At 34.2% G+C, this 15885-nt stretch overlaps 1 protein-coding gene across 3 annotated transcripts in view; it reads left to right on the forward strand.

Annotated features, from left to right (window-relative positions):
• EFCAB7 (EF-hand calcium binding domain 7) overlaps nucleotides 1-15885 on the forward strand; it is a 47526-nt gene that overhangs the window by 6012 nt on the left and 25629 nt on the right. For all 3 annotated transcript variants that reach the window (XM_042951985.1, XM_042951986.1, XM_042951987.1), the window contains exons 3-6: nucleotides 1031-1242; nucleotides 1880-1966; nucleotides 2530-2725; nucleotides 3176-3297. In XM_042951985.1, the coding sequence (XP_042807919.1) occupies nucleotides 1031-1242; nucleotides 1880-1966; nucleotides 2530-2725; nucleotides 3176-3297 (617 nt within the window). The remainder of the gene's footprint in view (nucleotides 1-1030; nucleotides 1243-1879; nucleotides 1967-2529; nucleotides 2726-3175; nucleotides 3298-15885) is intronic.

Raw genomic sequence — 15885 nt, forward strand, 5'->3', positions numbered from 1 at the left:
CATTATGTTTTAATGTGCATGGCATATGCAAATACAAAAGCCTTTCTCACATTGTAATTTGTTGCCTTTCATAGATATAAGAGCATACCTTTTAAAACAAGAATGTCTCTAAAATAACCAGTTAAAGGACTGTTTGTAAAAATTCTGGTTAAAAATCAAGTGATTTGACCATTGCGTCTCTATAATGCATACTTCTCTCAAAGTATGTTGACATTCTTGGGGCGCCTGGGTGGCTCACTTGGTTGGGTGACTGACTTCAGCTCAGGTCATGATCTCACGCTTTGTGAGTTCGAGCCCCGTGTCGGGCTCTGTGCTGACAGCTCAGAGCCTGGAGCCTACTTCAGATCCTGTGTCTCCCCCTCTCTCTACCCCTCCCCTGCTCATGCTCTGTGTCTCTCTGTCTCTCAATAGTAAATAAATATTTAAAAAAATTTTTTTAATGTATGCTGACATTCTTGATCTTTAGCAAGGCTATAACTGTAAATAGATACTTTTTGTGTATATATTTGACATTTGTGACTTGATTAATGATTAACAACTAATGTTCTTGAAGCCCTAATGTTTAGTAGTGATGAACATTTTAGATAGATACATGCCTTGTTGACAATAGTTTTCTCAGATTAATGATTTCCTCATTTCATTAAGGTATTTGTTGGGCCAGAAAAAGTAATAATTTATACTTTTTGTGGTTATTCTTATGTCCTCAAAATAAGTGGATGGTTGTCTTTAATCTTTTTTTTTTCCTCCAGGCACTTTTACAAAGTAAATCGATGTTTTCAGTTAGTTAAACTATGTAGGTTGAGAACCAACTGTCAGAATAGGAAAAATGAGTTTAATTCTGGCATTAAATGATAACATATGTATTTTTTTCATTTTTATAAGTCAGGCATACATTGATATCACTAGATTATCAACCCCAAAGGTGTATGTGTACTTGTGTATAATAGTGTAGTGTATAATGATTTTAAAAAATATATACTTAGGTACCAATTCCAAATGTTCCTATAATAACACTTGTTTAATTGGGCAGCTCTACAGCATGCAGGAAGAAATCCATCCCAAAAGACCATTAATAAGTATTGGACTCCTCAAACTGCCAAACTGAATTTTGATGATTTTTGTGTAATTTTAAGGAAGGAAAAACCTACTTCAAAAGCAGAACTACTAAAATCATTTAAGCAATTAGATGTAAACGATGATGGCTGTATTTTGCACACTGATCTTTATAAACTTCTAACAAAGGTAAGATTTGTGAAATAGTTTTGTAATATTTGGCCAAACTATTTGGAATCTAACTTTGGCTACCAAGGCCACATTAAAAATAGCTATTTCATTGGCAGATGAAGTGAATCACATATAGGTTGTTTATAAAGTACTTAAGGATCCTTCTGGATGAAAAGTGCTCTGTAAATAAAACATAAAGTATAAAATTGAACCCATGTTGCAGTCCCCTTGTGTGCCTTTGCAGTTATTTGCTGCTCAGAACTTTTTGTAATTTAGGAATAGGTTCATATGTGATAAATAAAAGAGAAACAAAGTATAAATGGGATTGGGAATCCATTTTGATTATTGGTATCACGGGAGAATTATCATTACTCTAAATTCAGTGGTAGTATTATTACTGGATCTATAATATATATTGTTGAAATTTAGTAAACTGAAATTGATACTCTTACAAAATTTGATAAAATTGTGAAATTTTAATTTAGATGAATTTCATTATTGCTTGACATAATACTCGTTCTGAGGTTTATAATGAAACCATATATTCATGACTTTTGACTTGTAGAAAAGATTAAAATAAATTTTCACTCTCCTCCTGTCCCTCGCATAACAAAGTGATAGTCATGTTGCTTTAAAATAAATCTTGTTTTCTCAGAGAGGTGAGAAGATGACTCGAGAAGAAGTAAATGCTGTAACAAGTTTGGCAGATGTAAATGCTGATGGCAAATTTGATTACATCAAGGTACATAAGTTCATGCTAATGTAAATTTGTGTACTGTGTAGAAGAATTTTTAAAGGGCACATCTTTTTGATATTGGCAATGATGTATTTGATATGTTGTGTACAAAGTATACTTGACATTTAATCTGAAGAGTATTGTAACCTGATGACTACATTAGAAATAAGCAAGGTAAAATACATGCATGTGCTCACACATTACAGATATGCACTCAAACATAGAGACTCTTCTCAGAAATATGCCGTTTCTGGGGTGGAAGAATCATAAAAATTATTTAGAACAAACTCAAGTCTACACGTGTCTTATAAAAAAATAATAAATCACTTCTCTTTGTGTAACATTTTATTTTCACTCAGAGTATGACCTCCTCATTGAATCATGGCTACATTTCACTAGGTCACTTGAGAGTGGTCAATCTGATTCAAGAAAATAAAATGAGTAACCTAGTTCAATAGGAAATATATTCCATCTATCAGTCTATCCCTTGCCTACTAATGTGCATTTGCCTTCTCCCAAATGTATGATTGAAGGTTTTACCCACTGGACTACTTTTTTGTTTCCCGTAGTTTTGTAAATTATATGTGACAACCAATGAGCAATGTCTCAAAACTACTGTAGAAAAACTGGAAGTTGACAGTAAACTGAGACGTCAACAGTTTGGAAACCACATTGAAGAACCTCCTGAAAGGGACCCATCATCAGTACCAAAACCATCGCCTAGAATAATAAGAAAAACTGAGCAGGAAACATTCTCAAAGAAAGGTATTTACTTTTGATACTAAAGATTTCTTGAATAAGAATGAAGGGTCATAATCAGATAAGTTTTTCTGTCTGTCTTAGCTTAACAATGATAAATGAGAATCCAACTTTTTGTTAGCTACTGTTTCTAGACTCTCTCAGATGTAAAAATCTATTGAAGTAAAATTTTATTATGGAACTTGATTTGGCTATGCTCATTATATTTTATTAAAACTAAAATTTCAGAGTAAAGAGTGACTGACATATTGAAATAAAGAATCTTATTAATAGAACCTACATTAGGGACCACTAAAGCCTGATAAATATGAAACTTCTGACTTTATTTCAATAGGAAGGAAAAAAAGAAGGAAATTAATACATATGCCTTTTATGCTACACTATGTTTAGAAACAGACTTCCTATTGATGACTTTTGATAATGTGAGACCAAGTAATTAACTCTTACTTATTACAGGTGATACCAGGAGTTCTTCACTGGCAACAACTAGAAAGTTCAAAACATCTATTTCCTTCACAATTACCATGGGTGCTAATAGTAACAGAAACTCAAAGTTAACCGAGCCAAATTCAATAAAGGTATAGTATTTTTATATTTTTATATTTATATATTTTATATAAATAAAATATATATTTTATATATATATTTTATATATATTTATATTTATAATATATTTATATATATATAATATATATATATAATATATATATAATATAATAATATTATATATATAAATATATAAATATATTTATATTTTATATTTATTTTAGTATTTTTAATTTTATAGTAAATTAATAGGTAAGACGTTTTCTGCAAATATTTGACATTAAGTTTATTAATAACTATTTGGTGTCTACAGAGAACCAATAAAGTTTGTGAAGTAATTCTTTGAGATTTTTCTGTGGATTACAGTATTTCTACCGATAAGCCAGTTTTAATGATTTTAAAGTAAAAATGATGAATAAGAATATTATTAAAAGGTCTTCAATTTGAAAGTGATGTCTTTTCAATTTTTGAACTTGATGAATTGATTATCTGATTATGAACTTTGCATAGCAATTTTTTGGTTTTGTTTAACATGTTTTCCATAGGTATTTCCTATAAATACATCATTCATTCAATATCAATTCCTATGAGAGAAAGACAAGAAAGTCACCTTGCTAAGTCAATATTTGTGGAGTGTTAATATTGATCTTCTTCCTTTGTTTTCCCTTTTTAGACTCAACCTTTACTAGTTTTCTTTCAACAGAAAATAATAGCTACAGAAATATAAAACATTAACTGGAAACTGCTAGGATACATTAAAAATGTGCACCTAGAGACCTCTGTAAAAGGGGGAAAAATGGTTATGACCACATACTATAACTGCTGTTAGAAAACTGAACTGATTGTTCTCAAGGGCTACATTTTTGTTTCAAATAACAACTCTGTATTTGTTATTGAACTCTGAAGTCCCTTATATCTTTAAATTGCTAGAGAGTGACATTTGTTCTATATTAAAATTTTAAAACATTATCTCCAAGGAATTTTGTTCAGACTGTTTAGGAATCTCTACACCCTAAGCAATTTGGTGTGCATGTCCAACATGTTCACACACAATATTTAGTGTTCCAACAATATTATTTTCTACCAATGGTAGCTTTCTCTATTTTGCAACTAAATTAAAAGCTCATAAAATTAACTTAGTTAAATAATTGTGGTTTATCTAATTCAAAAGTGTAAATAATTTTAGCCAGTATATATAGAGAAAAATATTAATATGGATTATACTAAAACCATAATAAGACTTTTTCTCAGTGTCATGCTCCTGTTAATTGGGCCCTTACCAATACAATTTCTTTCTTTCTTTCTTTCTTTCTTTCTTTCTTTCTTTCTTTCTTTCTTTCTTTAATGTTTATTTATTTATTTTGGGAGAGAGAGAGAGACAACTAGTAGGAGAGGGGCAGAGAAAGAGGAAGAGAGAATCCCAAGTAGGCTCTGTGCTGATAGTGATAGATGCAAGGGCTCCAGCTCACAAACTGTGAGATTGTAACCTGAAATCAAGAGTCAGACACATCCGACTGAGCCACCCATGCGCACCACCAATACAATTTCTTTTTTTTTAATGTTTATTTTTGAGAGAGAGATAGAGAGCGAGCAGGGGAGGGAGAGAGAGAGGGAGACACAGAATCTGAAGCAGGCTCCAGGCTCTGAGCTGTCAGCACAGAGCCCGATGCAGGGCTCGAATTCACCGAACTCTGAGATCATGACCAGAGCCAAGTCAGACGTTCAATGAACTGAGCCACCCAGGCACCCCAATACCATTTCTTAATGTAGTTCAACTCAACAAATATTTACTGAAACGGTAATATATACCAGCCATTTTGCTTAGTATAAAATACAGGTGTTGGGTGCCTGGGTGGCTCAGTTGGTTGAGCGCCGACCTCGGCTCAGGTCAGGATCTCGCAGTTGGTGGGTTCAAGACCCACGTCCAGTTCTGTGCTGACAGCTCAGAGCCTGGAGCCTGCTTCAGATTCTGTGTCTTCCTCTCTCTCTGCCCCTCCCCTCCTCATGCTCTGTGTCTCTCTGTCTCTCAAAAATAAATAAATGTTACAAAAAAAATTTTTTTTTAATACAGGTGTTGTATTAAAAAACCACAAAATTTACAGGACCGTTAGCAATATGTCAAGGTAATATAACATCGTATTTCATTTATTCATTCATTTATTCAGCAAGTATTTATTGAGTGGTATTTCTGTGCCAAGCACTGTTTTAGATGCTAATTAAGAGCTTTGGATAGAAACAAGCCTGTGCTTGAATCTTAGTTTTTGTCACATAATAACTGTGTGATCCTTGGTAAGTTAGTCAGCAGCCCTTTTGAGTCTCAGTTTCCTTATCTATAAATTGAGAATAATTATATTTAGTGTGTTCCTAGAAGATTTAAATCATCTCACAGGTATTAAGTGCATAGCATAGTACCAGGAATCTAGTAATCACTTTAATAAATGACAGCGTAATGAATACTATTACAGAACCAATAGATGACTGTAGGAAGTGATGAAAGTATAGTTTAAGAACTTATGCTACTATTGTATGTTGTGTATGAAGACTTCAATTTAGGGAGATTATCTGAAAGGCTGATAGAGATATCCTGATATAAAGTGATGACAGCTAAGCCTAGGGTAGTACCTGAACATAGTAAGAAAGGGACAGATCTAACAGACAATGCCACAATTAATCTATAGGCCACAGTGATTGTGTAACAAAAGACAACTTACATTTTGCACCTAAGACATCAAAAGCAGGGAATGGTGCTGATGACAAGTGGGAATTAGGTAAAAGATACTAGAAGAATTTAATGATTAAAAGAAGATGGCATACTTTCAATTTTAAAATTCTGTGACTTTCATATAAAACTTTATGTGTTTGGAAATACTTCAAGGCCTTCATATTACCTTCATATTATTTGCCTGACTTTTAATATCCTATTTCTGATCTTGATTTTGCCCACTATTGTTTAGTATCTGATATTTCTTAGATGAGCTGAAGTGATTTAAAGAAAAAAAATCTGTGAATTTAAAAAATTCTGTTAGTCAGCAGGATTCAGTTCTTTGTTTGCATTTTACTTTGACTTCTTGAAATAAATTTCATAAATTTAAGTTTACAACAACTCTGAGAAGTACTTGTTATAAATATGGTTATTGTATAATTTGTTTTGAGATTGATAGAATAAGTTACTAGAAGAACAAGTTACTTCAAATACTTTAAATCTATTTTAAACAAGTTTGGGTACCTCAGTTTCATGTGGAGTGGAGAATTATGGAATTGGGATGGAAAAAGATCTTTTCAAAAGTTAGAAAATTGTTGAAATGTATGCATAAGCCAGATTTTAAACTGTAAATTCACACAATTGGTAAAGGACATGAATTACAGGAAGAAAATAAGACCTTTTCTATAGACCACTTTTGGGTACATTATCACTTTTCTTTTTTTAATACTGAATTCTGCTTGCTTAGGTCTTGTAATATGCAAAGAATGTTAGGAATTTTTCTTTGAAAGAGGAATAGCTTCAATTGCTAGTCATGATTACAATTAGAGAAAGCCCAAACCATGAGTTGTAAACTCCAGAGATGTAATACTTCCTGTATCCAGACTCCCAATTAGAATGTGTTTTAAGTATATGTGTGGTATAAAACGCATGTGTTATATAAGATATGAATATGTTGTGTAACATATTTGTTTTGTATATGCCTATGTATATAACAATACAAACATCTTAAAGTAGAAGTTAATTGTCTAAATTTTTGTGAAGGCTCCAAATAGTAATTTTGTTACAAAAGTTTCTCATATTTTCAAAATGATGATCAATTCAACTTGTCAATTAGGTGGCAATCCATATAAATTTTTTCCTTTATAAATCATCTATTTAACTTTTTGTTTTTATATACATTTTATAATTCTTTAATAACAAAACGTTCATTAACTCTTTACCTGTTTGTCTTAATGAAAAGCAAATAGCTTTCTAATAAGTATGTGACATAGGGTATCTTTAAAGAACAACAGTGATGATGATGATGATATATAAGTTCCTCCTCTACATTTATGCTAGATCTTTTTTTTTTTTTAATTTTTTTAATGTTTATTCATTTTTGAGAGAGAGAGACAGAACATGAGCAGTGGAGGGGCAGAGAGAAGGAGACACAGAATCCAAAGCAGGCTCCAGGCTCTAAGCTGTCAGCACAGAGCCCGACACGGGGCTCAAACCCACCAACCGTGAAATCATGACCTGAGCCGAAGTCAGATGCTTAACTGACTGAGCCACCCAGGTGCCCAAGTTTATGCTAGATCTGCTTAATAATTCTACCCCACCTAAAACTTTAATAATAATACAGAATTATATGTCAAAACAAATTATGTTCTCTACAGTGTCCCAAGAAAAATGTAACTTTACTGATACATTCAAGTTTTCTGATAGTAGAATTTTCAACTGAACTATTTTTAATTTGTACTTTTCATTATTTCCTTATACATTGCGAATGAAAATAAGTAAAATTTGTATATGACAAGTGAATTAACAGTTCTTTTTCTTTTTATATGAATTTACCTGAATTGGTAGAATATAGCACCACCTTATGCCCTGTATAAGAATTACAAGCTACTATTTTATTTCTGCTTTATATCGTGAGAAAACTATATCACACACGGAATTTCTTACTCTGTCATTCTGAAATTTTTTTAAAAACTCAACATCCTTCCATTTTTCTCATAATACTCAAACTGTCAACCTTAGTCTATAATCCTTTCAAACGGATTTATTTGAATGAGCCATTTACTTTATCAGTACTTTTTTCTTTTAATTCATAACATTTTAGTCTAGATTCTAGAGAAAAAGCTTTGTGTGATTGAAAGTCTATTTGTTTTAAAAAAAATTAGGTTGAATAAGCACTGTGTTGTTAACAACTCTGGCAGATCTTAAGAATTTGAGTGCTTTCTTTTAAGCAGGAGAGCTACAAATTCTCCTAATAATGTTATTTATTTAGTATTCAAAATAATCTGATTATTACCTTGAAATTTGGTTGATATAAATCATGTGACATTTATCTTCTATTTTGTAATAGCTGTTGTTCCACCATATTCTAGTCTTATTAACCATGTATTGTAGTATCTAGGTTGGCTGTCTTTCCAAGGAAACATAAAAATTCTCTTCCTATACTTTCTCTAAAACTGGAATTTAGGAAAGACTTATGATAATAATGTTAACTCACTCCCCAGCCAAAGGCATCTCCTGTCAACTGTGGCACTGCCTCCAAGAAATATAATAAGCACGTGGAAAAATTCTCTCATCTTTGAGTTTCCCAAATGTTACAAATTATGTTCATTACCAGTGTACCAGGCAAAATGCATTACAGGCATACCTCGTTTTATTGCATGTCACTTTATTGTGCTTCACAGATAATTGCATTTTTGTAAATTGAAGATTTGTGGCAACCCTGTGTCAGGCAAGCCTGTTGTTGCCATTTTTCAACAGCATTTGCTCACGTTGTGTCTCTGTGTCACATTTTGGTAATTCTTGCAGTGTTTTAAACTTTTCATTATTATTATATTTGTTATGGTGATCTGTGATCCATAATTATGACCTGCTAAAAGCTCAAATGATGTTTAGCATTTTTTAGCAATAAAGTATCTTTTAATTAAGGTATGTGCATTGTGTTTTTGAGACATAATAACTATTGCACACTTAGTAGACTACAGTGTAGTATAAACATAACTTTATATGTACTGGGAAACCAAAAAATTTGTTCAACTTGCTTTATTGTGATACTCACTTTATTTCAGTGGTCTGGAACCAAACCTGCAATATCTCTGAGGTATGCCTGTAGTTTTTTATTTGTTTAAACACCTTTTTAAAAATTTATTTATTTGTTGGTTGGTTTGTTTTTAAGAGAGAGAGATGAGAGAGTGTGTGCTTGTGTGAAGAAGGGGCAGAGGGAGAGGGAGAGAGAGAATCTTAAGCAGGCTTCATGCTCGGCACAGAGCCCAATGCGGGGTTTGACCTCACTCCTCCTGGGATCATGACCTGAGCCAAAGTCAAGAGTCAGATGCCCAAGGGGCGCCTGGGTGGTGCAGTTGGTTAAGCATCCGACTTCAGCCAGGTCACGATCTCGCGGTCTGTGAGTTCGAGCCCCGCGTCAGGCTCTGGGCTGATGGCTCGGAGCCTGGAGCCTGTTTCCGATTCTGTGTCTCCCTCTCTCTCTGCCCCTCCCCTGTTCATGCTCTGTCTCTCTCTGTCCCAAAAATAAATTAAAAAAAAAAAAAAAAAAAAAAAACACGTTGAAAAGAGTCAGATGCCCAACTGACTGAGCCATCCAGGTGGCCCTAAACACTTTTATCAGAGGTGGGGGGGGGGGGGGGGGGCTGCTACACGCATGATTAAATACAAATTTAAGAAATTTCCCAGCTACTAAAATGTATATTTTTTTCAATAAGGAACCCAAATAATTATGTTTATCTTAACACTTCAATATATGGATAATTCCAAATGACAATGCTTTCTCATAGTCTATTGTAATGATTTCATAAGCCTGAACTTTTTTTTTTTTTTAACGTTTATTTATTTTTGAGACAGAGAGAGACAGAGCATGAACGGGGGAGGGGCAGAGAGAGAGGGAGACACAGAACCGGAAGCAGGCTCCAGGCTCTGGGCCATCAGCCCAGAGCCCGACGCGGGGCTCGAACTCATGGACCGCGAGATCGTGACCTGAGCTGAAGTCGGATGCTTAACCGACTGAGCCACCCAGGCACCCCAAGCCTGAACTTTCTTTAATTACTAGCTTTTGAAAAAATCATGGCAGATATTTAAATGTGCAAAAGAACAGAATTTTGAATATAGCTGGCAGTTAGGAGAGAAAGTTAGGAGACGTAGGTCCAGCTCTGGCTCTGCAGTCAGCGTAAGTTGTGACAAGCATATCCCTTTATTTTTCATCAATCAAAAGGGAAATCTGGACTGGATTGCTCTTCAGACTTCTTCTACCTTTAGTATTCTATAATTCTAAATGAGTATTTCATTCCATTCCAGATGGGTGACTATAAAAAACATTCATAAAATATTTCAGATGAAGTTCCATTTGATAGTACTATAGTCAAAGTTCATTGAAAGGAAAACATGTTTTCCATTTGATGTCAGAATCTTAGCTCAAACTATCTAAAAGTGTAGCTTGTCTAAATACCATGTGAGTATCTTTCCTTTCTTCTCTGTAGCAATTGTCACCATCCAAGGTCATGTTGATTATATTAAGGCCAGCTGGCTTTGAGGTAATGTCAGCATCTGTTGTTAGTCCTTAATATATTACCATCCAAGGGATTTACAAGGAGGCTAAATGACAATCTGTATATACTCTTACTCATCATTAATTGTTGAACTTGAGCTTTTGGCTCAAGCCCCAGTTTGAACTTCATTGAGTTATAAAAATTTTGAATTTAGTACCCAGAGTATATTTTGTTTTGGAAACATGATTTAATGGTAGAAGTGTTGATCCAAAAGTCTTAGACTCTAGACCTAATATTTCTACAAACTCCTTGAGAAATTCTGATTCTGTATAACCTCTGGGTACCTCAGTTTATCTGTTTATTAAAATGACTAATTTATATCTATCTATCCCTTATTGCCTCATAGAGATGTTGTTGAAATGTCATACATAATGACTCGTTTCTGTCATCAGCAATATCTTTACAAAGATGAATTCTAATAATTTAAGGTCACATTTTAATTTATCAGAATTAAAAATACACATATCTTTTATATCCCAAAGGTATGACAGTGCATGTGATTAGTGACTGAAAGCTTGAGTAATAGTTCAGCAATAATGGTAATTTCTTAAAATTCAGTTTAAGAATAAATCTCCAAAGAAAAGATGAATATAAAAATGGAAAACTAGGGGCGCCTGGGTGGCTCAGTCGGCTAAGTGTCCGACTTCAGCTCAGGTCATGATCTCGCGGTCCGTGAGTTCGAGCCCCACGTCGGGCTCTGTGCTGACCGCTCAGAGCCTGGAGCCTGTTTCAGATTCTGTGTCTCCCTCTCTCTCTGACCCTCCCCCATTCATGCTCTGTCTCTCTCTGTCTCAAAAATAAATAAACGTTAAAAAAAATTAAAAAAAAAAAAAGGAAAACTTACATAAATTGGAAACTAACCAAAATGAAAATAAAAGGAAACAGAAAATACATCAAAACTTACAAAGTGTAGTCAATATCTAAAACAGTCAAAACAATTTATTAAAATATGTAACAAAAATACCAAGTTGATGATAGAGCTACAAAAATAGATGAATAGGCAGTTCCCACAAAAAGAGACAAAAATAATAAACACATGGGAAAAAGTTCAACCTTGCTAATGATCAGAAAAATTAAAATTGATGCAAAAGTTATTACTGTACCATTTAATTATTACATTGTTTTTATTGCCTTAATATAAATCACAAAAATCAATGCAATACTGTATATAGACAAAAATTGTGGAATACTATAATATTATGTACCCACACGTTGCTTAAGAAATCATTCCCTTGGGGTGCCTGTGTGGCTCAGTCAGCTGAGCTTCCGACTTTGGCTCAGGTCATGATCTCACGGTCTTTGAGTTCGAGCCCCGCGTCGGGCTCTGTGCTGACAGCTCAGAGCGTGGAGCCTGCTTCAGATTCTGTGTCTCCCTCTCTCTCTGACCCTCCCCCATTCATGCTCTGTCTCTCTCTGTTTAAAAAATAAATAAAATTAAAAAAAAAAAAGAAAAAGAAAAAGAAATCATTCCCCACCACCACACAGTTTTTCTAATGATAACACTGCTGACCAAGTTATGGTAGTGGAAAAATTATTACATGGTACATTTTTGGTGGTATTGTAAAATTGGTATCACTGTTTTACAAAGCAGCATGGAAACACATGCTGCCTTAAAAATATGCTTACTTTTTTGTATGGAACCAGAAAAGACCCTGAATAGCCAAAGCAATCTTGAAAAAGAAAACCAAAGCAGGAGGCATCACAATCCTGGACTTCAAGCCACACTACAAAGTGGTAATCATAAGACAGTATGGTATTGGCACAAGAACAGACACTCAGATCAATGGAACAGAATAGAAAACCCAGAAATGGACCCACAAACATATGGCCAACTAATCTTTGACAAAGCAGGAAAGAATATCCAATGGAATAAAGACAGTCTCTTCAGCAAGTGGTGCTGGGAAAACTGGACAGCTGCATGCAGAAAAATGAACCTGGACCCTTTCTTACGCGATACACAAAAATAAACTCAAAATGGATGAAAGACCTAAATGTAAGACAGGAAGCCATCAAAATCCTCGAGGAGAAAGCAAGCAATCTTGGCTGCAGCAACTTCTTACTCAACACATCTCTGGAGGCAAGGGAAACAAAAGCAAAAATGAACTACTGGAACCTCAATCAAAATAAAAAGCTGCACAGCGAAGGAAACAATAGCAAAACCAAAAGGCAGCTGATGGAATGGGAAAAGATATTTGCAAACAACATATCAGATAAAGGATTAGTATCCAAAATCTATAGAGAACTTATCAAACTCAACACCCAAAAAACAAATCATCCAGTGAAGAAATGGGCAAAAGACACGAATAGACCTTCTCCAAAGAAGACATCCAGATGGCCAATTGACACATGAAAAAATGCTCAACATCACTCATCATCAGGGAATTACAAATCAAAACCACAATGAGATACCACCTTACACCTGTCAGAATGGCTAACATTAACAACTCAGGTAACAACAGATGTTGGTGAGGAGAAAGAGGATCTCTTTTGCATTGTTGGTGGGAATGCAAGCTGGTGCAGCCACTCTGGAAAACAGTATGGAGGTCCCTCAAAAAACTAAAAAATAAAACTACCCTACGACCCAGCAATTGCACTACTAGGTATTTATCCACGGGATACAGGTATGCTGTTTTGAAGGGACATATGCACCCCAATGTTTATAGCAGCACTATCAACCATAGCCAAAGTATGGAAAGAGCCCAAATGCCCATTGATGGATGAATGGATAAAGAAGATGTGGTATATATGTAAATGGAGTATTACTCAGCAATCAAAAAGAATGAAATCTTGCCATTTGCAACTACGTGGATGGAAGTGGAGGGTATTATGCTAAGCAAAATTAGTCAGTCAGAGAAAGACAAAAATCATATGACTTCACTCATACGAGGACTTTAAGAGACAAAATAGATGAACATAAGGGAAGAGAAACAAAATATAAAAACAGGGAGGGGGACAAAAGCATAAGAAACTCTTAAATATGGAGAACAAACAGAGGGTTACTGGAGGGGTTGTGGGAGGGGGGATGGGCTAAATGGGTAAGGGGCATTAAGGAATCTACTCCTGAAATCATTGTTGCACTATATGCTAACTAATTTGGATGTAAACTAAAAAAAATAAAGTTAATTTAAAAAATATACTTACTTTTGGCCTAGAAGATCTTTTGAAGGATATTATTCATGAAGAGAAAAATATTTAGACAAAGTAGTCTTCATTTTAGTATTATTTATGCTGATGAGAAATTAGAAATGACATAAATATCTAACATTTTAGAAACAAGTAAGTAATGGTATACATACTCAATGGGTAATTATAGAACCAGTTAAATTGAAAAAACTTGAATATTGCTTAGCAAAATGGCTTTTTTTCTTGTGGTAAAATATACATAATATAAATTTTACCATTTTAGCCATTCTTAAGTATATAGTTCTGTTCATTAGATTCATTCATATGGTTTTGCAACCATCACCACTCCATATCCAGAACTTTTTCATCATCCTCAACTAAATCTTTTTTTTTTTTTTAAACTTACTTAAATCCATGTTAGTTAACATACAGTGTAGTATTGGTTTCAGGAGTAGAATTTAGTGATCCATCACTTTACATATTAGACCCAGTGCTCATCCCAACAAGTGCCCTCCTTAATGCCCATCACCATTTAGCACATCTCCTACCCACCTCCCCTCTAGCAACCCTCAGTTTGTTTTCTGTATTTAAGAGTCTGTGTGGTTTGCTTCCCTCTCTGTTTTTATCTTATTTTTCCTTCCTTTCCTCTATGTTCATCTGTTTTGTTTCTTAAATTACACATATGAGTAAAATAATATGATATTTGTCTTTCTTTTGACTGACTTATTTTACTTAGCATAATACACTCTAGTTCCATCCATGTTGTTGCAAATGGCAAGATTTCATTCTTTTTGATTGCTGAGTAATATTCCATTGTATATGTATAGCACATCTTCTTTATCCATTCATCCTTTGATGGACTTTGGGCTCTTTCCATAATTTGGCTATTATCAATAGTGCTGCTATAAACATTGGGGTGCATGTACTCCTTCGAATCAGCATTCTTGTATCCTTTTTATAAATACCTGGTAGTGCAATTGCTGGATTGTAGGATAGTTCTATTTTTAATATTTTGAGGAAACTCCACACTATTTTCCATAGTAACTGCACCAGTGTTCATTCCCACCAACAGTGGAAAAGTGCTCCCTTTTCTCTGCATCCTCGTCAACATCTGTTGTTTGCTTGGCTAATTTTAGCCATTCTGATAGGTGTGAGGTGGTATCTCATTGTGGTTTTGATTTGTATTTCCCTGATGGTGAGTGATACTGAGCATGTTTTCATGTATCTTTTAGCCATCTGGATGTCTTCTTTGGAAAAGTGTCTGTTTATGTCTTTATCCCATTTCTTTACTGGATTATTTGTTTTTTGGGCATTGAGTTTGATAAGTTGTTTATAGATTTTGGATACTAACCCTTTATCTGATATGTCGTTTGCAAATATCTTCTCCCATTTCGTTGGTTGCCTTTTAGTTTTGTTGATTGTTTCCTTTGCAGTGCAGAAGCTTTTAATCTTGATGAGGTCCCAATAGTTCATTTTTGCTTTTAGTTTCCTTGCCTTTGTAGATGTGTTGAGCAAAAAATTGCTGCAGCTGAGGTCAAAGAGGTTGTTGCCTGTTTTCTCCTCTAGGATTTTGATGATTTCCTATCTTACTTTTAGGTCTTTCATCCATTTTGAGTTTATTTTTGTGTATGGTATAAGAAAATGGTCCAGGTTCATTCTTGTGTATGTTGCCATCCAGTTTTCCCAACACTGTTTGCTGAAGAGACTGTCTTTTTTTCATTGGATATTCTTTCCTGTTTTGTCGAAGATTAGTTGGCCATACATTTGTGGGTCCCTTTCCAGGTTCTCTATTCTCTTCCACTGATCCATGTGTCTGTTTTTATGCCAGTACCATAGTGTTTTGATGATTACAGCTTTGTAATACAGCTTGAAATCTGGAATTGTGATGCCTCCTGCTTTGGTTTTCTTTTTCAACATTACTTTGGCTATTCGGGGTCTTTTGTGGTTTCATACAAATTATAGAATTGTTTGTTCTAGCTCTGTGAAGAATGCTGGTGTTATTTTGATAGGGATTGCATTGAATATGTAGATTTCTTTAGGTAGTATAGACATTTTAACAATATTTGTTCTTCCATTCCATGAGCATGGAATGTTTTTCCACTTCTTTGTGTCTTCAGTTTCTTTCATAAGCTTTCTATAGTTTTCAGCATGTGGATCTTTTACCTTCTTGGTTAGGTTATTTTTAGGTATCTTATGGTTTTTGGTGCAATTGTAAATGGGATCGATTCCTTGATTTG

Source organism: Panthera leo, chromosome C1 (assembly GCF_018350215.1).
Source record: "Panthera leo isolate Ple1 chromosome C1, P.leo_Ple1_pat1.1, whole genome shotgun sequence".
In the NCBI taxonomy this organism is placed as follows: Eukaryota; Metazoa; Chordata; class Mammalia; order Carnivora; family Felidae; genus Panthera; species Panthera leo.